Consider the following 26887-nt stretch of genomic DNA (forward strand, 5'->3'; position numbering starts at 1 on the left):
GGAAACTTATCAGTCCAGTTTTCAGTCAATGGTGTTAGTTTATAACGACCGGTCACTTTAACTGCGAAATATTTCTTTATTTAAAAAAAAAATAAACAGCGAAAGTGTAATGTGACTGAAAAATAAAAAATAAATGTAGATAATTAAAAAGAAAATAAAACAAATATTGTCGATAGTTTAAACAATTGTACTACAATAGAAATAAATAGAAAAATCAATCGACTCAAGGACATACATCATGGTGACACACAGTTTCAGTGTTATCGACACATTCTAATGAATATATGAAGAGGAACCAATTTAAATTGGATTTTACAAAAAATGGCTTCTAATTGATATTTACTTGCCCTAATATTTAAGGATATTGGTATATAGTGTACTATATTCGGGGTACACGATAACAATTGGTTATATATTATAATAATAAAGTGAATCCGCTACGTATACTCGTATATATGTTTATATCCTTATTATTATTGTTTCTTGCTTATTGTGTTAATATTTTATTATGTGTCATATAATTTTTATTTTTATTTAAAACAATAAGATTGTTGTTTTATAACAAAATTTCATTAGATATAAATAAATATTTAATTGTCAATATAAAAAAAGAAAAACTATTGAATCATTAATTTTAATAATAACTCGTTTATTATTTCCAATGATATTAGGAAAAGTTTTAAATAGTAAGTTATATGCTTTCGGTAGTACATGAAAATATTAATATTAGGTACCGAAAATTGCTTTATAACTTCATTAAAAAAATCATTAGGTAATGTGAATTGTAAACATATTATAAATATTAATATGTTTTAGTATCGGTTAAAACTATTTTAGGCTGAATGCGTCATATAGAGATAATTAGTTTAATAAATATTAACTCGGATACAGAATTGACCAATATAACTTAATGACAATTGAAGCATTGAAATTGTGTCGACCTTGATGATTTAGGTTAAGCAAATTAAGAAAAGTATCTCAATCGTTTAAAACAATCCACTTAAGCTATTTACTTAAGTGCAGTTTGAAATAGAAACGGTAACAGTCATAATGTCGAGCGAAGTGCAAGAAGACACATTTTTGAAATTGTGTAAAGAAGACGTTGGGAATTTAAAGACATTCTATTTAAGTGCTTCTCTGACGGCTGCAGCGGATTCATGGAAGAACAAATCTCTCGTTGCGTCTCCTAATCTAGGCAGAATGTTAAAACAAACAAGCAAAGTCTCTCCTAAAGATGTGTCTATGGAACCAAATTCTATAACACGCATGTTGGATGATTTCAAAGAAGTTAAATTACAACAATTAAGTTACCACTCGAGTCCTTTTTGGGCCACGAAAGTAGACACTAAAAATTCGATCCCTGAAGAGACTTTAACACTGAAACAAGTTACTGTAGTTTCAAGAAGTAATTATGTAACGAACAAAGCTTTAGTGTTTGATAGAGAAACAATTGCATCCCCAAAAGTGACTTTGAAAGATCATGCGAAATATTCACCAGATAATGTTAAGTTCGCTGTATCTGAACATAAGGTGTACAAACTGCGGTTACCACCCAGCTACAGTGGGAGTAAGATGTTTATGCGTACAGGCGAACAAGTTTTTTGGGTTTGTTTTATTTAGATTATACCTACTTAGAGGCTTTATAGAAAATATCTGTAATGTCAATGTTTTTGTCGATTTTCTAAAGCATTTTTTCCAGTTTTTCATAGCAATCTAAAAGTCTCAAAGGTGCACGTTCTCCTGCATGTGTTTTGCAATACCTCGGTGCAAATAAAAGAAAAGTCAAAGCATACATATACGAGATCTGTTAGGTGCTTGATAAAACAGTTCATTATTTAACTCGGTACAATCATACATGTTACGGAAAATTTTGTACAGAAACATTTAAACCAACCTTCTTTTGCTTAACAATGAATGCAGAATTTACTCAAGTTCAAAATTTTATGTAGTAATTGCCAATAAGAATTCAGGCGGAGTTAATTGTACTCTATTGTATTTAAATTTAAGGGCGAAATTGATACAAAGTAATTAGAACTATCCTTGCTAGCTATGTAGTTTTTCCTGATGTTTTTTAATCAAGCCATCTAAAATAACATTAAAAAAAGACAGCGTAATTATATGGTTTCTTATAAACCAAGTAGGTAAGTTAGTTACATAAAAATATAGTTTAGCAATAAAGGACACCAACGCGAATCAGTGATACATAAAAATAAACAACTTTTTCCAAGAAATATAGTGGAAATGTAAAAAGACTTTGATCTAATCATACTTAAGTCTATTGTGTAGTCATGCGGTTTTTATTGCCCACTAATTCCATTGCATTCAAATATTTGCCCAAAAATTACGTGTCTTTACAGTGAATGATGCTAACATCCTTTTCAGGATTAGGTGTGGTAGATAATTCAGTGTGTGGTATCTGCCTCAGGCTTTTAGTAATGTCCTATCAGTTTATTACATTGCCCATATAGAAGTATTTGTTTTGCATTTCAAATGTGTCAGAATGTTTTATAACTGTAAAATGTTTTTTTTTTATATAACTTAGAATGGCAAACAAGCTGACGGCTCACCTGATGGAAAGTGGTAACCGTCGCCTATAGATATGAGCACAGTTTATCATTGCTGGTTATTATAAGCATACGGATCGCTCTGGTAATTTTTTTTATTTATTTCGGTACAGTCATTACAAAAAAAATATAATTACATTTTTTTGTTATATAAAAATAGACAACAAGTACTTCTAGTATTTGCTGAAGATTAATTAGTTCTTGAAAAAGGTACCTTAAGGGGAGTCGGTTGGCGCCTTCCAAATAAATAGTTATCTGGTTTATAAGTAATGAAGATGATAATATTTTCAACTGATTTTAAATAAGGAGGTTTTCAATTCGGTTGTATATTTTTTGTTTGGTGTTTCAGGACTTTATCTTCTATAAATTTAGATTTAAGGATTTTATATATCTAAAAGGATATACTTTAAGATTTGTTCCATAATGGAAATAATAGAAATGTGTTAAATAATAGATTTTATTATTTAATAAATCTCGCGTCTAACCTATTATTTCCACAGCTCGGTGAGACCCGGCCATCGTCGTTCGGTCCAGCGACTTATCAGGACTTCAAGGAGATTAGGTCGCGGTGTATAGCCGACGGGAGACTGTTCGAAGACCCCGAGTTCCCTGCCATAGACCGCAGTCTGTACTACAAGGAGCGTCTCGACAGACCCATTACTTGGTTACGGCCTAGTGTGAGTATTTACTTTTTAACCGACTTCAAAAAAAAGGAGGTTCACAATTCGATTGTATTTTTTATATTTATTACTTCTTAAATCCGTTAGTCTTAACCGATTTAAAAATCTTTCTTTATTGAAAAAGATATTCTTACTCAGTTAAATAAAGTTAAATAAAAAAAAAATATACTTACAGAATCGTCAGCGTTGCCATTTCTGAGTATTACGATATACCTCTTGTATCCTATAAATTCACTGCTTTATTTCTACCCTCTAAACCGAAACACAGCTGTGTAAGTATAGCTATTTCACGGCAAATACACAGATGGGACAGAATTACCCATGTAGAATCTTTTGTATGAAAAAAATGAAGATGACTGGAACGATAGAGGCAACTCTGGCTTTTAGCCTACTCAGACTCTCGCTACTGAACACAGCTTTCCCACAACAGGAGGATATAAACTTACTATTACGTACGCGCGTATTTAAACGCGGTGGCAAAGTGGTTTCTCGGATCTTTTTTATGCAACATAGAATGGCAAACAAGCTAACGGCTCACCTGATGGAAAATGGTAACCGTCGCCTATAGACATGACCAGTACTATGGAGTTAACAGAGTGTACTGTTTTGCCCATGATACCCCCCATGCGGTGCCAATCCTGAGGACTCAGGTGTTATTCCTCTGTACTCTGTAAATTCACGCCATATCCCACCCTTCAAACCGAAACATAGCTATACAACATAACTGCTTTACGGTAGAAACACGAATGGTACAGAGATGCCCAAGCAAACGACTTTTGTACAAAGTCTCCCTCTTTGGTAAATTGGTTGGTTACTTTATTTGCCTACTTTTAGTACCCTTTTTATGTAACTCAGAATACCAAATAAGCCCATCTGTTGGAAAGTGGTATAATCACCTGTAGACTTGGACAGCGACATGGGCATTGCAGACTATACACTTGACAAGAATCGTGTTTTTATTTATTATTATTATTTTAGACTAGTTTTATCCTGCGGCTTCCCTTAAAGTACCCTATGTGTTAATATAATTATTTATTGTCTATTGACTAACATTATAAAAAAGTAATTGGTACAAAGAGCGAACTTAATGTTATATAGCATTCTCACTCAGTTAACGTTTGGTGAAACAGAAATGTAATTATGCGGTGAAAATATTGATAATTGACGTGGGTAAATACTATTACTTACTCGTGTATTAAATTTCATTCAAATTTGTTCAGTAGTTATTGCGCGAAAAAGACAAATGAACATTCATTCATCCATTGTTACAAATTTTCGCATTTATAATATTAATAGGTTTTCATTTTTTTGATATGTATTTGTAGGAAATATGCGAGGATCCGCAACTATTTGTGGAGGGTTACAGTCGCTTCGACGTGCAACAAGGCGAGCTCGGCGATTGTTGGCTGCTCGCTGCGGTCGCGAATCTCACGCTGCACAGGAAGTAAGCACACAATATAAGGATGGAAATAATTAGTGAAACTGAACATTTTACTATTTATGTCAAACCGAATGTGATAAAAAAACTATATATTTTTTAATGCACTAAAACATACAGTAAAAATAATGATTAATAATAATGTAAACAAAAGTGTACTTATCTCTAAAAGAGATTTCTTCCAATCAACCTAATATAGTGGCATAGGAAGTAGTGAGTGGGCAGTAGTAGTGCAAAACAGAAATCACAGCACATATATGCTGATACAGGTTTTTCCCTGTCTCTCAATATAATATACAGGTTACGTAGAAGAAATTTCCTTTCCCGTAGTTGTCGTAAGAAGCGATTAAAGGGAACTTATTGGTCCAGAGATGGGCAGCAGCGTTTATCTTAAAACATTATCAAAGTCTAACTATGGCTGTCAGCCTGCCTGCCAAGGGAGCTAAATACTGTCCAAACTTATGGGAGAATCCTATGTTCAGCAGTGGACAGTTAACGGCTGATGGGACTAGTTAATGTAGATATATTATTGATCTATTTATGGTGACCAGAAATTTTTGAGCATCTCTGTAAATTATTGATGCCCATAAATTCCTCTCTTTCCGTGTCTAGGGAAAGTAGATAAAGCTTTATTTGTGAAATCAATTCAGGGTATGATAGGGCTGATATACTTGAAGAAGGTAAAAGCCCTTAAAAATAATAATAAAAAAATGTGTGTACAAAATAAAATTACCGCTATGAACTAACTATACTTTGTGACTAGAGAGAGAGAGAGAGAGAAAGAGAGAGAGAGAGAGAGAGAGAGAGAGAGAGAGAGAGAGAGAGAGAGAGAGAGAGAGAGAGAGAGAGAGAGAGAGAGAGAGGAAAAGGGCTATAGATATGGTACAAGAAAAAGAACCAATTTTAATATTTTTTGATTCTATTTAAAATAGTGATAGTGAACTAGTAAGTGTAAGCTTTAGTGTGGACGCTATTAGATTTTTTTTTTTGAGTAATTGTGTAATTATATGAAAAATTAATTGGGTTTGTGTGGAAGTGAACTCTCTCGCAATCTACTAATATTACAAACATTTAAAAACATTTTAAAGTTATTTTGAATATTTGTTACACTTGAAAGCATCGGATTTGAATAAAATGAGACTGAAATTAAGATGAACCACGTGGAGGTCGACTTGATAGGGTATATTGCTAACAGACTGAGACTGAGAATCCTATTGCTAGCAATATACCTAACCAGGTCGACCTCCTCGCGGTTCTCCCTGGAAACTATCATGGTTAATTCCTGATGAATTCATTATGATGGGCTAACTGGTCTGTTTTCATTCTCATCTATCACCATTCACTGGTGCTCCGCCAGCATATCTCGTTAGCGCAGGCGGGGCTACCATACCATTTTCACCCATAAAAAAAACAAGTGGGCAGTTAGTCCCCATTACTAACAATCCCTTGCCCCTAATTTACATACGCTACTTTATAAAACGATTCACGTGGACAAAGCTGCGGGAAATACACTCCTCGCAAAAATTAAGGGAACATAAAATTTTTTGAAATTTTTGGGTGATTTTCAACAGGCTGTATTTCAGTGAAAAATAATCGTACAGGAAATTTAAAAAAAGGGTTTTGAAGCTTGAAAACTCTAGTTTTCAGATTTTTTGGTGAAAAAATTTTTTGAGCTCCGGTTTCCATGCAATTCTTAAACAAAGCTGAAAATATTTTTTTCTAAATTTTCTAGGTTTCGTTTTTCACTCTATGGGCATGGAAAAATTTTTTCGAGCTACTCCATTGTATAGGTCTCTTAGCGTGTTTATTCAGCTTCAAAAATCGCTTTGGATGGCTCAATTACGACCATTTGTCTCCGAGATATCGAACTTTGAATGCAAAAGCATCCTTTTCCATTCAACTGCTAATATCTCTGGAACTACTGGTCGCACAGCAAGCGGGCGCCGAGTTTCTTTATCTGCATAAAATTTCCAATTAAGCACAGTCAAGAGTTAGTGAAGAAAAAATTTTTTTCCACTTCTAACATTGAATTGAAAAAAGTGGAAAAAAGTTACTTTTTCTCCTTTTTTGGTTACTTGGCTGTATCTTCGCTAATATGGGCGGGAAAGCTAAGGTTTGAGGAAAATTTTACAGTCTATTGTTCCTTTAAGAACCCCCTAAATCCCTGGAGCGATCGGTTCAACGGTTTTTCCCGGACCAATTGATTGAAATTTTGGAAAAAATAAGGGAACAAGGTTTTTGTCCCTTAAACTCACCCTAATCCATTCAAAAATCAATAATTTCATTTGTTTTTCACTTTTTACTCAATTTTTTGTTTTTTAAAAATTCATTATCAAAAAAAAAAATCGAAAAAAATCAAGAAAATTTTATGCAAATAAAGAAACTCGGCGCCCGCTTGCTGTGCGACCAGTAGTTCCAGAGATATTAGCAGTTGAATGGAAAAGGATGCTTTTGCATTCAAAGTTTGATATCTCGGAGACAAATGGTCGTAATTGAGCCATCCAAAGCGATTTTTGAAGCTGAATAAACACGCTAAGAGACCTATACAATGGAGTAGCTCGAAAAAATTTTTCCATGCCCATAGAGTGAAAAACGAAACCTAGAAAATTTAGAAAAAAAATATTTTCAGCTTTGTTTAAGAATTGCATGGAAACCGGAGTTCAAAAAATTTTTTCACCAAAAAATCTGAAAACTAGAGTTTTCAAGCTTCAAAACCCTTTTTTTAAATTTCCTGTACGATTATTTTTCACTGAAATACAGCCTGTTGAAAATCACCCAAAAATTTCAAAAATTTTTATGTTCCCTTAATTTTTGCGAGGAGTGTAGCTAGTATCTTATAAGGTCAATGTTAAGGGGTAGGAAGTTTGCATTGTACACTTATATTGATATGTATTTATATGTTAACTCCAGGTTCTGGCAGTACGGCCGATGGGTGGACGTGGTCATCGACGACCGTCTGCCGACCTACAGGGGCAAGTTGGTTTTCCTCCACTCCTCGGAGAGGAACGAGTTCTGGAGCGCGCTGCTGGAAAAAGCGTATGCCAAGTGAGTTTGGATCTACCTATTCATCATCTGGCCCCAAACTGTTCAGATCTTTTAGGGTTAGACACCACTGTGATGTACATCATAACATCGATCCTTCCACCTTTTAAAATCGTCAGAATAATTTATAGGGAGCACTTTTTAACCACAGGTTGCATGGGTCGTACGAAGCACTTAAAGGCGGATCGACATGCGAGGCGATGGAAGACTTCACTGGCGGCGTCACGGAAATGTATGACATGACGGAATTACCTCCCAACTTCTACACCATCCTGCTGAAGGCTTACGAGAGGAATTCTCTTATGGGGTGCAGTATAGAGGTAAAGTACTTTTCGCTTCAGACAAATTCCTAATGCTCAGTACTTTGTCCTGGGCATATTTTATTAAAGCTTAATAATAACATGGTAACCATGCTTGAACTATCCGGTATACGCTGGTGGGGCTCTAGTGAGTGATGGTAGGTGAGGATGAAGGTAAGTTATCGTGACGAAATCATTAGGGATTGACAATGTTGGTCCAGGAGAGACCACGCGGATGTTGATTGCACAAGGTTTGTTGCTAGCAATGGGGTTGTTAGATCCCATTAAAACAATATTTTTCCTCCGCTGTTTGGTGGTAGAGATTTGAGTGAGAAATGAACGTATATTTGGACGTTTTACAGCCAGATCCGCATATTTTGGAGGCGGAGACGCCGGCGGGATTGATCCGCGGGCATGCGTACTCAGTGACGAGGGTCAAGTACGTGGACATCGAGACGCCGGGTCGCGCCGGCAAGATCCCGCTGCTGCGCCTGCGCAATCCCTGGGGCAACGAGGCCGAGTGGAATGGACCCTGGAGCGACAAGTTAGTCACGGCACATTGCTATATTCTTGTACAAATGAGTGTACCTCAAGGTTCTATTCTAGACCCATTTTTATAAATTCCTATTTTATATCTAAAGTATTTTTATTTTCCATTGTATCTTTATAATATACATATAATTAGCAAACCGCTCCATCTTCGCAATTTTTTTTTTTAAATATAGCTCATGTTATTCGCTGACAATGTATGAATAGCTTTCTATGGATGTAAAAGTTTTTAGAATGAGTGTAGTATTTTTTAAATTTATCCATTACAAATAAATAATGAAATCTCTCCTTTTTATAATATTTATTTAGATATACTGTTAATTTGAGTATAGTTCTTTAGGTTGGTATCGAGAGTTTCTTGGCCATTTTTGTTATATACGAAGTTCTTTGACGTGGTTTACCAGACGACTTTTTATTCCTTTCGAATAATGACAATCACTTCTAATTGATTCATGGGTGAATTTGAAAATTCAGAAGTTTATGCTAGGATGCAATTTTGGGGCCCTGCAACCACAGTTTAACATTGTCCATCTGGGCTGTCACTGCAATATTATAACATAAAACTTCACTGTGTCTAACAGATCTCTTTTACAAATGGGTGTACCTCAAGGTTGTATTCTTGGTCCATATTTGATTTATTTGTTTTATTTATATATTTATTTAATACTTTATTGTACATACTAATTAGGTATACAGAAAAATATGACAGAGGTAAGCAAATAAACAAAGGCGAGCTTAACTTTAAAAGTTTTATAATTTTTTAAGTTTTATGAATACTCTATATTATTAAAGTTAATGGATGTTTACTGACATGATCTCATTTTAGATCTCCGGAGTGGCGGTTCATACCAGAGTCTGAAAAGGAAGAACTGGGTCTCACTTTTGATGACGACGGCGAATTTTGGATGTCATTCAAGGATTTCGTTAACCACTTTTCAAGGTGAGTTATACAGCGATTTTTTTTTATGTTAATTCGGTACATCTTTGACCATAATTTCACTTAATCTTAAGTGACAATGGAATTTAAATTGTATACAAAATCAAATAATGTCAATTTACTCTAGCCTTGAAAGACACCATATTAATCAAATACGAAAACGGACGTCCGAAGAAAATTTTACACTTTAAAATACTGTCTGATTGAAATAAGGTTTCAAATTGCAAACTGAAATGGAAACCTAATTACAATGATGTTGCAAGTAAGGGGAATATGCCACCCCATGGCTAGAAGTATACCATGGCCCATCTACTTTAACTACATTTTACCTTGATTAAAAAAATGCATAGTTTTGTGCGAAAAACTATGTCTCTATATACCCTACCTAGATGACAACACTGCATCACGCATACTTGCAGCCTCTTATCGTCGATCGATCGTAGTCTAACAATATTGAGGTAGATCGCTCGCAGTTCAAGTAGAGGTGTTCACCTCTACTGTAGGAGAAAACTCCTAGAAAATCCAGATAATTTCTCTTGTTTTTATTTCAGAGTAGAGATTTGTAACTTGAACCCTGACTCGTTGGATCCGGAAGAGTGCCCAGAAGGTTGCACCAAGAAGTGGGAAATGTCTGTGTTCGAAGGAGAATGGGTCAGAGGTAGGTGGAGAGAGGAATGTGTTTAACTACCTTCAACACGCAACTAATTTACAGGACCTATATATTATCTTGGTTTTCGAATGGTCGAGTCGTTAAAACACGAAGAGGTAACAAATAAACTATATGTTGCTATAATTAAAGTCGATTTTTTATTGAGTGCAATCTTAATTTATTTATTTAATTAATATTTAAGTATATTAAATTGTGTATGCCTAAGGCGAAATATGTGGTGGATATATTATTATTTTAACACCTGTATATTTACCATGTTTCTTGCAAATAAATATTCATTCACTAATTCATTTATTTGATTTGCAGGCGTGACGGCGGGCGGTTGCAGGAACTACCTGGACACGTTCTGGCGGAACCCGCAGTACACGGTCACCCTCACAGACGTCGATGAAGGGGACGACGAGAACAAGTGTACGGTAAGTCGCATATGGTACTAGAGGTGATTTAGTTAAAGGATGACATTGGAGGTAGTGGATGCAGGTGGCTCAGGACCGTCCTTTATGGCAGTCTATGGGGGAGGCCTATGTCCAGCAGTGGATAGATAATGGCTGAGATGACGATGATGATCTTAGATGTTTGGTACAAAATATGGAATGGTAATTAACTACTATTGGAAAGACAAGTGTAATTATGCCTTAAAAAGTAGAGAAAATTATTAATTAAAAATGCATAGATATTGTGCAAATTTTTTTTTATACTATTCGTATTTTGGTTTAAAATGTAAGATTAATTAGGCCGTCAGCTTGTTTGTCTTTCTAAGTGTCATAAAAAACACTTCCATACTAACTACTCACTCTAACTTGCCTACCTTGCTTTAGAATTGTAGTTTTCGTTTACATACAAACATACATACATACATACATATCTGTCACGCCTGTCTCCCATTAGGGTAGACAGAAACAATGGAACGCCAAATGCTTCGATTCAAACAAACCTCTTTCGCTTCTTCCACATTCATCAATCTTTTAATACATGCTCGCCGGTTACGGTTACGTTTATAGTTTTTGTTTATATAATTGAAATCCATTATTGGCTGTATTTATATTATTTTATTAGTATGTGTATTATTTTTTAACAGAGCTGTGGATTTTTGTATTAAACAAATAAATTTATTAAACTTCTTCATGCGTTACTGTATTACGAAAAAAATTGTAAATATTTCTTTTTTTTTTTTTTAGATAATCGTGGCCCTGATGCAAAAGAACAGGCGGTCGCAGCGACACCAGGGGCTCGAGTGCCTCACGATAGGGTTCGCGGTGTACCGACTGCCTGATTACGGCCACGTGCCGAAGCCTCTCGACCTCAACTTCTTTAAATACAACGCGTCCGTCGGCCGCTCGCAAGCGTTCATCAATCTCAGGGAGGTCAGCGCTAGGTGGGTTCCTTTTTACTATGTCTGATACGGAAGTATACGGAACGACTGGGGTTCGGGGTTGAAAACATTGCTGTACATAGATCATAACAGTATTTGTTTTGTATAATCCACTGATGTAAATATACTAGTCTGTCAATCTTGTGCCCTCAACTAAGGCATATTAAATTTGGCGGGTTTCTTTAAACAAATCTTATTATGATTCGTGTAAGATGGGCTTTTAAACCTCCAAAATTATGAAAGATTTTACCGAAAATTTCAGGCAAACAGGAGGTAATAGAACTACAGCAAATAAATAATAATACATTTAGTTATATTATACAAATGTCACAAGTTCGAATTCGGTTCGAAGGATTATGTGATGTAATGGTGGTGAATGTGTTTGACCACAAAATGTTTCATCTGCACATGATATAAATGTACGGTGACTATTTAATTAGATTTGTTTATTAATTGAGACACCATTATTAATTATATCACAAAGTATTTTTTTTTATATCACTAAGGTGGCAAACAAGCTACATTATTCTGACATGATATGATTCCAATTTTCTATAGGATAGTCTCAGCCTAGTGCAGGATTCAATGTTAAACTTTGTGCTTATACAAACATACTTTGGTAATAAATGCATTTTTCTTTTTTTCACATTAATTGCTAACCAATGACGTATTTTTTTTTAATGGATGATAATGGAATGGTAACCCCATCTGCGCTATCCGTATACACCGGCTGGGCACCAGTGAAGGATGATAGGTGAGAATGAAGCAGGTCAGTTAGCCCATCGTGACGAATTCAACAAGAATTGTTCACCATGGTTTCCAGGGGGAACCACGTGGAGGTCGACCTAATAAGGCATATTGCTAGCAATGGGGCTGTCGAACTCCATTGCTAACATTTCCTTTCCCCCAACCGATGACGTATTAGAATCACATGTCTTTTTGATGTGCATACATGGTCCTACAACAAAAACTTAATGTTTTAAGGTTCAAATTCGAGCCGGGCACATATGTGATAGTGCCGTCCACGTTCGAGCCGGACGAAGAGGGAGAATTCCTGGTTCGTGTGTTCTCAGAAAAGTGCAACAATATGGCGTAAGAATATTTTTTTTACTATTTTTTTTTATAACTTCATAGTGGCAAATAAGTTAAAGACCCGCGTTATTGAAGGTGGCACTCGCTGCACATAGATATGAATAATATTATGAATATTATAAAATATAGTTAATTATAAACTTTCGCATTGTTTACACATATTTTAAATACACATAACAAACATTGGCAATAAAGAAGGAGATATGTAGGTAATATTTACCTGTAAAGACATAGAAGTCCTGATTGTGTATTTTAAATATTACAAAATATACTGTGATGCCATGTTACCATGCCGTGATACCACAACACAAAAAATGAATAACGTACATAATTATATACATTAATTCTGACTACAAGGATGATATTGTTTTTTTTTTCAGTGAAAACGACGAGGATGTTGGAATGGGTGAAGTGGATGATAGGGTGAGTTAGTTAAAGGTATTACTATAATTTAACATTAAGAAAAGCTGTCAAAAACAATAAAAACAAATGCTGTATATTGGTTCACGAGATATTTCATTAGGCTGATCTCTTTTTACTTGAAACAGATTAATTCTAACTGGAAGTTTTTTAATGCATAACGGGATGCATAATTTATATACCTTATAATAATAATAATTATTATTATTTTGTGTTTGCATGGCTGTATTTCGGTTTGAAGGGTGGGATAGAGCAGTGAATTTACACGGTACAGAGGAATAACACCTGGGTCCTCAGGATTGAAAACGCACGGGAGGTATCTTGGACGAAACAGTATACTCTGTTATGTCCATGGTACTGCTCATGTCTATAGGCGACGGTTACCACTTCCAATCAGGTGGGGCGTCAGCTTGTTTGCCATACTAAGTTGCATAAAAAAAAATACATGCATAACGGGAAGTTTTTTAAACTATATTTGTCGTTTCCGACAATTGTTTCCTCAGGGGTCTACAGTAATTTTAGATAGATAGATAGATAATTTATTTACATTACTTACAGCACACAAATTACAATAAAAAAAAAAACATACACATAATACACAGCAAAAGAGATAAAAGAATGAAAATAAAAAAGCACAAAACAAAAAAAAAAAATACCAAAAAAAACAAAATATACGAGGTCTGTCCGGAAAGTTCGTATAAAAGTGTTCTGGAATGCGAGAAAGAGGAGTGGGGAGGCCAGGTAAGCGCAGGACCCCTTCCTTATGTCCCTAACAATGCTTCAGTTCTGGTCTGACCGCCGTGCGGTGCGAACTGGCTTGTCACGCCATCTGTGAAGTTACCTCTTAACGAAACCCCGTCGGCATGGAGCCCGCTTCCGTTGAAGAGCAGCGCGTCGTAATCAAGTTTCTCTCGAAACTCGGCAAGAATGGCCGTGAAATTTTTGCCGATCTCAGAACAGTTTATGGGGATGATGCTGTGAAGGAACCAACCGTCCACAAGTGGCTAAAAAGATTCAGAGAGGGCCGAGAAAGCGTTCAAGATGACCCACGTTCAGGACGTCCTTCCACTTCACATTCCGACGAAAACGTGGAAAGAATTCGAACTTGTGTTAATGGGAACCGTCGTTTAACGGTCAGACAGGTGGCTGAAGAGCTTAATTTGGGCAAAACCGTGGTCCACGAAATTCTAAGAAACGAACTTCAAATGAAAAAAATTTGCGCCAAGATCGTTCCGTGAGTTTTTGAGTAAAAATTCCATTACGGTGACCGAACACCCCCCCTATTCGCCGGATTTGGCCCCGTGTGACTTCTTCTTGTTCCCAAAAACCAAATTGGTACTTCGGGGGCGGCATTTGGGGGACATAAATGAGATAAAAAAAGCTACGACGGGGCAGCTGAGAAACCTACAACCAGAGGACTTTCAAGGAGCCTTCTCACAGTGGAAACGGCGTTGGCACAAGTGCATTATGTCACAGGGGGAGTACTTTGAAGGGGATAAAATTGATTTACCTGAATAATTGTAAAATAAAATTTTTAAAAAACTTTTATACGTACTTTCCGGACAAACCTCGTATAAACTAACGATTTCCTTTCTTCATGCGTGTGCCACAGTAACACAAACTGGTCACAACTCAGCTTATTGCTTTGCCCTTAAAAGAGCAAAACACTAATATTATGTTGTGGCCAAGAGCAATTTGCGTCATAGCGTCTCGGCGTGTCTTGCTTATAAAAGTTAGAGAAGTTTTTTTATAAGAAAAATATGCCATTTAGTAGGCAAGCTTATAGTATAAATGTTATTGAATTACATCAAAGCAAATATTAATAAATCAACAGACAAAAGGTATATTAATACAATAATATATAATTAATTTAATTTATATTTTATATTCATGTACAATATTATGAGCGTATATCGAAGTGTGGCAGCCTGAAAATTTGTCATTTTTTATGTTGGAAATGTATTGGCCCGCCTACGCTAACGGTATACGCTGGCGGGGCACCACTGCGGGGTGATAGATGAGAATGAAAACATGCCAGTTAGCTCATCATGATGAATTCATTAAAAAATAATCATTATAGTTTCCAGCGGAGACCGCATGGAGATCGACCTGGTTGGGTGTTTTGCTAGAAATAGGATTGTTAGTTTACATTACTAAAAACTTGAGGACTCAGGTGTTATTCCTCTGTACCTTGTAAATTCACGCCATATCCCACCCTTCAAACCGAAATACAGCTATGCAAACACAGCTGCTTCACGGTTGAAACACGAATGGGACAGAGGTACCCAAGCAATCGACTTTTGTACAAAGTCTCCCTCTGGTAAAAATTATTTGACATTATGATTAGTTAAAAAGTAGATAGTAAATTAAAAGGTTAATATTATAATATTATTATTCGTCTATCACCAAAGTTTTGAATGTTTTTAAATAAATACCAAAAATTACAGGTGAAGGACGTATTACCGGCGGATCCCACGCCAGCGGACCCGGTGCGAGATTTCTTCACGCGACTGGCAGGCAGCGACGGGGAGGTCGACTGGCGCGAACTGAAGGAGATACTCGACTACGCCATGAGGGAAGGTACGTAGTACATTATAGGTACATAAATATATTTTTTTATTTAAAATTTTAATCTGTTTCAATAGAACTTAAGGCAAATGTGAACAAACAAGTAATTAATCAGACCTTGGGATGGTTTGCTGATGTCCAATAGCAGTATAAAGAAGAAATTGATTAATCGATTGAATGTATCAATTTGTTAGTGATTTAATTTTGAAACTGTTTGGGTGTTAATTTTAACATAACTTAGTTAATTCATTTATAGCCACCCCCACACAGGTTATAATGGTAGTTAAATGATATATGTAAACTTACATATACGTTAACAGAGATTTAAAAGAGTAACTGTCGAGTTTCACGCGGTCTCTTCTTAACAGACAACAACTTTAAAACCCTGTCAAAGATTAAAAAAGTGATGATTTAAATGTGCTTGTAAACAAGTCTATTTGAAAAAAAAAAATTTTTGAATTTCAATATTAGAACGAAGAATCTCAGGTCTTATCTGTGCTGCCAGTATTCGTTAAAATCGACAGTGTGTAATATTTTTTTTTTATTTATTAAACTAGCGGCCCGGTACGTGCTTCGTTACGTATAAAGTGAAATAATAAAAAAAAAAAATTTAAATGACCGCATGAATGATATAACGACATGCTTGTACTGTTCACATTGAAAACAGTTTCAATTTGACAGCACAATCTTCATCTTAAAAAAAGTTTGAATTTGACACAAAAATCCCCATTAACAAAATGATCTGCCATTTATTGAATTTTTTTGTTACAAAAAATGTGATAAATGAAGAACCGCTTAATCGATTTTGTGCAAACTTCACATAAACCATCTACTAAATAGTCCGAACAAAGCCTAAACATTTGGTTTGGATAGGTGAGCTCGTTCTTGAGTTATAAAATTACAACGAAAAGTGGCATTAATTTATATATATATATATATATATATATATATATATATAGATATAATTGGGATATTTCTGTAGATAAAATGTTTAAATGTTGATTTTTTTTATTCATATTGTGTTAATGTATGCTTTTTCAGTATTTTTAATATTAATTATATTTATGGTTGAATTATACTGATTATAGTACAGTCAGCAAGGATAATGGGGATATGTGAAATAAAATGTAACGAAATTATTTTTTTTTGTCAAATTTGTTTAGCTCTTAAACAGCATCCCTCTTCAAATTGTTTAATTGATAAAATATTTTGTTATATACACAATGAAAGTTATGTAGGTACGAAATGAGAAATTACACAATTAAACAGAGATTTCTAAATGCATCATGCTGGTCTTAAAAGAATAAACTTGACAGTTTTTTCAAGGCCATCATTTGTTGATTTTTGTAAATTAATTTTCATAATATCGCCAAAAAAAGAGGGCTGTTGTTTATAATGAATTATAAAAAATAAAATATTTATAAAATAATTTGTGCAGTCAACGAAGATTTAATATTTATTTCCTTATTATTTTTGCTGAAGATCAGAATTATAGGATATAATATAAAAGCCTTAAAAACGGCGTGAACTAACAAAAGCGCGGATAACCCCACGGATGTAATGTCCGTGTAATTAATTTATTATAATTAAATATATTCTCTATTATATTACATATTTTGTTTTTTTAATGCCCATTTTTGAGCTTTCACTGTTGTAATGCTTATGTGCCAAGTTTAAAGCGGCTTTTGTGGTTTCGTTTGCTATCCGTTTGAAGATATAATATATGTAAGTATTATGTTTATAGTTTGTATGTATAGTGACTTCCAAATGTCTTCTACGAATGATTTTAATTGATGTTATTTTATTTATCATCAACATTTAAATTATTAATAATTATATCAGTGTTTTTTAGATTTTTTTTGGAGGTTACTGTACTTTTTATAATTAGAAATACACATTTTCTTGTATGATATTTTTTTTAATATTTAATAATTTTAAGCACTCATTATATAAAAAAAAGTAATATTTTATTAATATTATTTTGTTAATCATTATTTACAAAATATTGATAAAGTTATTATTTACAAAATTTTTGTATAATTATAGTAGATTAAATTTAAATAAAAAAACTTTAGTTTTAGCAAATTATAAATATAAATTATATATAAAATATAAATTTACTGTAGTTAGGAGCTGTTCTGAAAATACTTCGAAAATTAATTACTCATCATCTTCTTACCCTTATCCCAATAATTTGGGGTCGGCGTAATATGATTTTGTCCATATTACAAAAAGACTTGGTTTTTAGTTTTACGACCGGCCACCTGCCTGCCTGACGTCCACCCTCTTTGGGAAATTAATTACTAAATCTATTAATAATTAAGGATTCCTAAATGTAGAATTGCGCATTAAAATATATTGAAATATAAGCTAGTTCATGTCTTGGATTGGTGTTATTGTAAACCAGAGTTTGTACCAAAACGGTACCGATACCGGCTCAATTCGAGCCACGGCTGATATGACCGTCGCCCTGCAGAGATGGCAATGCGGCGTGGAGGAGCGTACGACGGTGGCGGGGCTGGCGGGGGCGGCGGGGGAGGGGGGATGGTCGGCTCCCCCCCGCAGGAGCAGAGCTGCCTGGAGCAGCTGCTGTGCGCACTGTGCACGCCCATCTGCAAGGAGCTGGGCGTGGACCTGCAGCAAGTGCAGCAGCAGGGCGCCGAGCAAGTGCATCTGACGCAGCCGCAGCCGCAAGGTACCGGAGTGTCCGCCTCTGCGCGCATTAACTTTATTTATATACGGGGCTATTAAATAAAGTATTACAAAAAATAAGCCATATTTGTTTTACTAAGCTAAGTGGGCCGTTACCAAATTAATAAAAATCCAAAGATTAAATTTTACTTTTGACAAGTTCTGCCCGCCGTATTTATCTATCGAAATTAAGTGGACGTGACCAAATTAACATGAATTCGACTGTTATTTTCGGTTTTGATATTTACTGGCCGTTATTTTTATCTTATTAAGTGACCGTGATAGAGTAATAATAATCTGTTTATTAAATTTCGTGTTTGATAGATTCTGCCCACTATATTTATCTAAGTAACCGTGACAGAGTATAAAAATGTGCCTTTAAATTTCGTGTTTGATAGTTTCTGCCCGCTATATTTATCTAAGTAACCGTGACAGAGTATAAAAATGTGCCTTTAAATTTCGTGTTTGATAGTTTCTGCCCGCTATATTTATCTAAGTAACCGTGACAGAGTATAAAAATGTGCCTTTAAATTTCGTGTTTGATAGTTTCTGCCCGCTATATTTATCTAAGTAACCGTGACAGAGTATAAAAATGTGCCTTTAAATTTCGTGTTTGATAATTTCTGCCCGCTATATTTGTCTAAGTGACCGTGACAGTAGATATCCGCATCTTAAATTTTCTTTTGTCAGTTTCTAGCTGCCATGATTACTTTATACTGTCGTTATGTACGATACATTATTAGGTACGTTGTAATCTTTCAATAAAGGGGAATTTAAAGACGTTCCATTTATTATGCTTATCTTTATGCCAAATTTCATTCAAATCTGTTCAGTCAATTCAGCAAGATTAATAACAAACATCCAAATATATGTAAACAATTTTATATTTATAAATTGTAAGAATAAATGAAAATACGTGTTAGTTTCACTTATAGTAACTAAAGTGACCACAGAGTATTTATGTTCAGACGTTTTTTGTTTGAGTTAAATTTTTTATATTATTTTTTGTTTAATATTTTTGTGTAATATTCTTTTTTATATGTTATTGTACTCATGCTTTCCTGGGTGAGCGTATTGGAAGACTGTAAGGCTCACCCAATGGATGTAATCAATAAATAAATAGCTAAGTTTATTACTAGGGATTTGTTTACTTTTTTTATTCATTTATAAATAAATGAAACTATGTATAAATACTATATATAACTATATAATAACTAGACATACTAATGCGCGCATTGGCTGATAGGTTTTTTTTTTATTACAATTTGGCAGAGATGTATGTCTTCCTTATTGCCGATTTTTTTTTCATTTTATTTGATCTGAAATCACATTTTTTAAACCTCGTATTAATAATTGATTTTTTACAGGATTCCAGTAAATCTGCATGATCTCTTTGCTGCCACTATATTATTCATTTTTTTTTATAGAAATGGAGGCATAAAAGTCTATTTTTGTCTATGCTTACGTGTTTTCAATGTTTATTTACAGATCTACTATTCGGACGACCTTTTAATTATATGTTAATTGATTATTTTATGTTTTTATGTAAAATAATGGTTTAATTTTTACGTTACGTTTATTGTTATTGTAATAAATAATAAATATTTATTTTTTGTTTTATAAATAAATCAATAAATCATTATTTTACATCCATATTGTATCTCTTTACGCTACTAACCACACGATATGTAAATATTATCAATTAATTTGTTAATATTTGCATATAATTGCTTTCGTTGCACGTATTATTTGGCACTTGTAATATATCAACAAAAATGGGCATTTTAAAATAAGTTATTATATAGAATTAATAGTATATAGCTAAGAATAACCTCCATTTCCATAAAAATAAAATATTGAAACGTTGTCTATAAAAAAAAAGCTATTATAAAATGACACTATGGTTTTATAATTGTAATGCTATGTTTATATAACACGACCAATTTGAGTTGTCACGAAAAAAAAATTGGTGTAATTTAATTTGGTCGTGTTATATTGTTTTCATTTATGTAAGAAATTATTTGCTCAAATAATTTCTCACAAAATGATTATTAAACAATAGCCAGTTTCCTCACAAACGTCTTGTCTTTTAATTTTAGGGTTTTATATGAAAAAAAAAAAAATTAGACAAATACTAATATTAGTGTTTTATACTTAATGATTACATAAATCCTAGTTTTAGAGTTTTAACCCTAAGAGTAGCTAACCCTCATCTTAGAGTTTTATACCCTAACTCTCTTAATTGTGAAATTGTCAAATATGTAATGAACCTATTTTAGATTTTTTTTCTTTTGCGTTAAATTCTCGATTTGAAATAATACCATAAAACATTAGTAGTTAGGATAGGTAAGTAGAAAGTTCTAGTTTTTATAAATAAAGGGAAAATATTAGATAAATCTTAATTTTAGGGCTGTATACCCTAAGATTAAGGTTTTGTTTTAGGGTATAAAACTTGATTATACTTGTAACAAGCGATATTTGGAAACATTGTGATACACATTTAAATTTATGTAAGCAGTTTGTGAGGAATTTTGCTAATTGATCATAAAAAGTGTATGAACATTGCAATTTGGACTTTACTATCAAACAATACGGTTCATCAGTGTTCATAGACTTGTTGCTGTACCTTAAAGAGGAATTGTAAATGTGATTTGATGGAAAGTGTATCATTTCTCATATGGTCGATGTTTTTACAGAATTAAAAGGACAAGGCTTCTCAGAAGACGTATGCAGAAGTATGGTATCAATGCTTGACAAGGATAATTCAGGTGGGCTTGGATTTGAAGAGTTCAAAGAGCTGTGGATCGATCTGCGTAAATGGAGGGTGAGTATATAATTAGTGCCATGTATATGTATATATTATTGCCAATAAGATGACCCGGCAAACGTTTCACCTCCTACTGCCATCTACCGGGTCGGGATAAAAACTATTCTACGCATTCCCTTATGGAGAGGGCTTAGAATCAGCGACCCGGGAGTCCGCCCCAAGTCCTCCACCTAAACCTCCTACCAGAAGGGTCAGAAGACCTGTCATTGTAAAACTATTGTAGCTCTCAAATTGGAGCAAACATTGCATTGTATAAAATTTCATTAAAATTTAACGATTTCGGAGATTAGCATGGACGAACATCGTGACTCGGGATTTTTATATATTAAAATAAGTGCTAATCAAGCAAACGACCCGCCTGATAATAATCGGCATCTGCAGTGAAAATGTATGCCCATATTTTGTAAGCGTTTGATTTTTGAATTGCATTAATTTTGAAATGGTCAGCCGACCTTTATTTTTATCAATTTCTTGGGCTAAAAATTGTGTTGTTTAAGAATAGAAGAAGATATGCCCCACTGAGGAAGGGGGGGGGGATAGATAGCTAGTAATGGAGTTTAGTAACCGTATTGCTAGTTCAGATAAGTATAGTTTTGGGGTTTAGTGATCCTATTATTATTATGGCAATAGGATCACTAATCTCCATAACTGGGAAGCAATAAGGTAGTCGTGTTTTTTGTTTTTTAATGGGTGAAAATGATATGGTAACCCCGCCTGCGCTAACGGGATACGTTGGCGGAGCACCAGTGAAGGGTGATTGATGAGAATGAAAACAGGCCAGTTAGCCCATCATGATGAATTCATCAGGAATTAACCATGATAGTTTCCAGGGGGAACCGCGAGGAGGTCGACCTGGTTGGGTATATTGCTAGCAATGGGATTCTTAGTCTCCATTACTAACAATCCCTTTCCCCCCAAGGTAGTCGTGTAGGTCTCATAACTTGGGTGTCATAAGACCCGACTAAGGGAGCTTATGGTGGAGGGATAGGCGGCAGCGTCCCTCTTAAATCATCACTAAGAGTCAAATTGCGGTTGCCAAGCGTGGCAACTCAATAGTTGCAACGTTTGGCCCCTGTAATTAGCACATTAGTATATATACGAGTATAGCATCTCGTTCAAATAATTTTGTCGTTTTGAGCAATTGATAATATTTTGTTTTATTGTTTCAAATCGCAGGAGGTGTTCCGGTTATACGACACGGAGGGCCGCGGCGGCATTCCTGCGTACCACCTGCGTGACGCACTGCACTCGGCCGGATACACTGTCAATGCGCATATACTCAACGTGCTCGCTCACAGGTTTTATTTGTTGTTTCTAATTAATCATTTCATTCATTCATTCAGTCAGTTATTTGTTCAGTCATTCTTAAATCCGTTCACGTTTCACCTACCCGTTTCGTTATTCACTAGCAATTCGCCTAGCTTTCGCACGGGTAGATAAATAGTAAGATAGATTAGTATTTTATATTAAGACTTTGTACAAAAGTCGATTGCTTGGGTACCTCTGTCCCATTCGTGTTTCAACCGTGAAGCAGTTGTGTTTGCATGGCTGTGTTTCGGTTTGAAGGGTGGGATATGGCGTGAATTTACTGGGTACAGAGGAATAACACCTGAGTCCTCAGGAATAGCAACGCATGGGGGGGGGGGGGGTTTCATGGGCGAAACAGTATACTCTGTTATGTCCATGGTACTGCTCATGTCTATAGGCGACGGTTACCACTTTCCATCAGGTGGGCCGTCAGCTTGTTTGCCATTCTGTCGTATAAAAAAAAATTATATTGAATATATTGGTTAAACTTTTAAGGCGCTATAAGACAGTAAACAAACTCATTTTGATTTATTCGTATTAACATAGGTACAGATGATTTAGTATATTGAAGTTGGAATAAATAATACATTTAAAAAAAAAATATCGAGTTCCTCTGGCCAAAATGGCGTAACTCTTATTCCCAATATAAATATTTCGTCATTTTTGTCAGACGATGCCGTTGTAGTGTTTTTGTTAGTGACCCCTAGTTATGGGAAATGAGTAATTGAAATATTTAACAAATTGTTAAAACGTATTTAAAAGAATGACAATATCAAATTTTCCTGCGCGCGCAACCTCGCATGCGCTCTGTTAATCACTATTTATTTTTCTACAAATTTCAAAATCTTTGAGGTTTGCAGCTTGGAGACTAGCGTGAACAAACATCGTGACATGTGATTTTTATATATTAGGCCCTTACATATGAAATTGGTGTCATGTACGCGAGGAATATAAAGTCAATTTTTTTATTGTAAAATATATTTAATTAATCAAAGTATGCACCGTTGTTATCTATGTACTTTTGCCATCTCATAGATAGTTCCCTTTACTAAAAAAACCGTGGGGGCGAGAATCAATAAACTCTTTGGAGACGGTTGGGACTGCCGCATTGGAGTTGAATTTTTTCCTTATAAGAAGTTGTCGAAATTCCGGAAAAAATGGTAATCTGTTGGAGCAAGGTCCGGGGAGTACGGTGGATGTCGCCGACATTCCAATTGTAGCTCATCTAACTTAGAGGTTGTTTGTTGTTTTCTTGCGTTGTCGTGAAGCAGCAGTGGCCGATTTGCTTCAAGTGGATTAAGACAGTTTTATCACTTACCCCGAAGCCTGCAGTTTTCTCTAAATTGCTTTGTGATGGATCCGCTTTCACAATAGCCTTTAATTCTACGTTTTCCACTTTGGTCTCCGGCCGTCCACGGGGTTGGTTCTGAAGGTCGAAATTTCCAGAACGAAAACGTCGAAACCAAAAACGTACCGTGCTTTCTTGTGCGACACCAGCGCCGTGCACATCATTAATTCTTCGAGCTGTTTCTGCAGCACTGGTGCCACGGTAGATATTTCATGTTTTCCGTGTGCGGTAATAAGCGACGCCAAGGAAAAAAGTAATAAGGAAAAAACAAATGAATGACTGTTTTCAAAACTCCAGCTAACTGAACCTGTACCAGCTTAATGAATTTATAAATTTGAATTTGGAATTCAAATACAGAGGAGATATTTCAGGTTAAAGTGCGACAAAACGCTAATTTCATATGTAAGGACCTAATATTAAAATGTAAATAGAATTATAATTGTAAATTTTTTTCTTTGTATAGATACGGATCCTCTGACGGTTATATCCACTTTGACAACTTCATCATGTGCGCTGTGCGGCTCAAGACCATGATAGGTGAGTTATCGTAGCTACTTTTTATAATATGTTCAAATTTGGAAATTGAATTAAAAAAAAATATAAATTACTTGTATATGACTCAATCAGCTAGTCGCATTAGCTGATTTTTTTACGGATGATAAAGGAATCTCTATTGGTTTACATTAGCATGGTACCAGTGAGGGATGATGGATGAGGATGTAGTCAGTCCAGTATGCCCATTAAATTCACCATGATGTATTCCAGTGAGGAGGGGGGGATCAATTTACTGGGTATACTACATATAGAACTGACGTGCATATATGATTTGAGTTATGAAAGTACATAAAGCAAGAGATAACATGTATGTATGATGTATGAGACAATATGTATGTATGTTATCCTTTGGTATATTTTAGTAAATAACATGTAATAATAGTTGCAATTTTATTATAGTCACAGATACAGTTCCCGACCTTCTAGACAAGTGGTAAACGAATTTGTCGATAGATACGTTATCGCTACCGCATGTATGAGATGAAACGAGATAACGATGTTCGGCGTCTTGCTCTTTTTCATGCGTACGCATAAACGTATCTACTGATGGCTGAATTCGTTTGTCGCTTGCTCAGAGGGTAGCGGTCTGTATAATTTATATATATTTATATAAAATTTAATAATTTTCTATAAAATAAAAAACAAACAGCAAAGAACGAACCCCTCGAAAACCTGGAGAGGGAACTGCAGTGGAACCAGTGAACGTTGACAGCGACTACCGTCGACCAAACAAGTATACCATCCGAACGGTCACATTAGCGAGCAGCCGCACGCTCACGCTTGACACGAGTCGCCTATACACAACTTGAATATATACTTACATCAATATATAAACAATATATCGATACAGAATCATATATATAAAAACTGAAACTATATTTAAAATTATAGATTTAATTGAAAATTATTGTTTATATTTATATGTAAGTGTAAATATATTACTTCGTTTCTAATATATAATTAATTACATTAAAATAGTCAAAATTATATTTTTAAATTTTGTTAAAATATAAAGCGACTCCTGAATAGCGTAAATCACATGCGACAGTAACTAAGTTGTAAAGCTAAATATATTATGAATGGTATTTTTAATTAAATTGTATGTTTTTTTTTTAATATTTGCAAAATACACTTGTCGCATCTGATATTGTCCACTCACGTTTGTGTATTTTACAGAATTATTTTTTATTTATAACAATTTCTGTTTTATTTTAATTTATATTATTTTATTTAATATTAAATATGCATTCTGTAAAAATACCAAACAAACTACACGCTTACTAACTGTATTCAATTGTTTCAGAGCCGATTTATTTTATTTATTTTTTTCTAAAACAGTTGAATGTTTTCAGGCATCTTCAACTCGAGATCTTCGGGCGGGGGCTACGCCACATTCTCGATGGATGACTGGCTGAATCGCACAGTTTACTAGATCTAACAAATGTCTAAATGTCTTATAGTTGATAAGCTGAAGGCTGATATACAAACTTCCAGTCCAATATGTTGATTGTTGTGACATACGTCAGATATATAATATAGTCTCTTAATATGTGTAAATACGTATATAAAGCCTAAAATGTATATCAAATATATTAAAAGATATTACACCGAGATTCGTTTCTAACTATTGCATCGAGGAAATCAGAATCTGAAGGTGGATTTAGAACGAGCAAAGAGCTAATCCATGTTCTTCCCAATTTTTCTTCTAATTGTATAAAGTCTTCTAATAGTATTATTTTGTTGTCCAACTGCGTTCGCAAATAATTTTTTACCTAGTTCTATGTTCCTGCTCGTATTCTATGCACTTTGTTACGTTCAATTCCATCTTTACACGTAAGCTTTAAGTGGAATCAACGATCTTGTTAATATATTGTGTTTATAACGTTATTGTAAACATATTGTAAAATTAAGAGACCCCATACAATGCAACAATTATAAAGAATTTTGAATTAATCTTTGCAAGTCACAAAAATTTAATTTTTACAAATTTCTTACGGGTATGTTAATTTATAAATTTAACAAATTTTCAATTACTAAAAAGTATTTTTCTAAATTAACATTATTGCATCATGTAGCATTTTTAATGATTAATTATAAGAAATATATTATTATATACACGTTGTATATAATAACTGATGAAACCTGCCCAGGTTACAGAATGCCAACAGTATTTTTTTTTTATCCACCGACACGGTCCATTCCAAGAAGGCCTTTGGGCCAAAATGAACAACTGGGCCAAAGTGACCAACGGAGGTCAAATCGGTCAGTTGGCCTAAAGGTCACCCCACCCATGTTAATTTAGTCACTGTGCGATTCTAGCTGTAATTTTTACGTGCTTTCTTATTTCTCTTGAAATATCTCACTCGTATTTTTGTATTTATTATTAAAAAAATATATAAAGATTATCTATGTACCTTATCATTGAAATTCTCGCATTTTTATGTGCATTCACAATTTATTTTTATTTGCAATTTATTTATCAAAGTATAACTTATGTTTTTTTTTTAATAAAGTATGTTTTCATGTA

General features: G+C 34.4%; 1 protein-coding gene across 1 annotated transcript; it reads left to right on the forward strand.

Moving 5' to 3' along the window:
• Window positions 1–1029: 1029 nt before the first annotated feature.
• LOC113523180 (calpain-A-like) lies at window positions 1030–26887 on the forward strand. Its single transcript, XM_052892033.1, has 20 exons — window positions 1030–1605; window positions 3065–3241; window positions 4570–4690; window positions 5333–5362; window positions 7501–7504; window positions 7593–7727; window positions 7876–8044; window positions 8386–8567; window positions 9399–9512; window positions 10061–10167; window positions 10486–10595; window positions 11358–11554; window positions 12536–12643; window positions 13024–13066; window positions 15511–15643; window positions 18108–18326; window positions 21019–21146; window positions 22326–22447; window positions 24269–24342; window positions 25713–26887. The coding sequence occupies exons 1-20, from the start codon at window positions 1051–1053 to the stop codon at window positions 25790–25792; spliced, it is 2808 nt and encodes a 935-aa protein (XP_052747993.1). The 5' UTR covers window positions 1030–1050; the 3' UTR covers window positions 25793–26887.

The sequence above is a fragment of the Galleria mellonella genome, unplaced genomic scaffold, assembly GCF_026898425.1.
Source record: "Galleria mellonella isolate WM207_F2 unplaced genomic scaffold, CSIRO_AGI_GalMel_v1 utg146, whole genome shotgun sequence".
NCBI lineage: Eukaryota > Metazoa > Arthropoda > Insecta > Lepidoptera > Pyralidae > Galleria > Galleria mellonella.

Coding starts and splice junctions, on each gene's coding strand:
- LOC113523180 (XM_052892033.1), top strand. CDS start 1,051: ATGTCGAGCGAAGTGCAAGAAGACACATTTTTGAAATTGTGTAAAGAA. Junction 8,045..8,385: donor TTATGGGGTGCAGTATAGAG/GTAAAGTACTTT, acceptor GACGTTTTACAG/CCAGATCCGCATATTTTGGA. Junction 9,513..10,060: donor TTCGTTAACCACTTTTCAAG/GTGAGTTATACA, acceptor TTTTTATTTCAG/AGTAGAGATTTGTAACTTGA.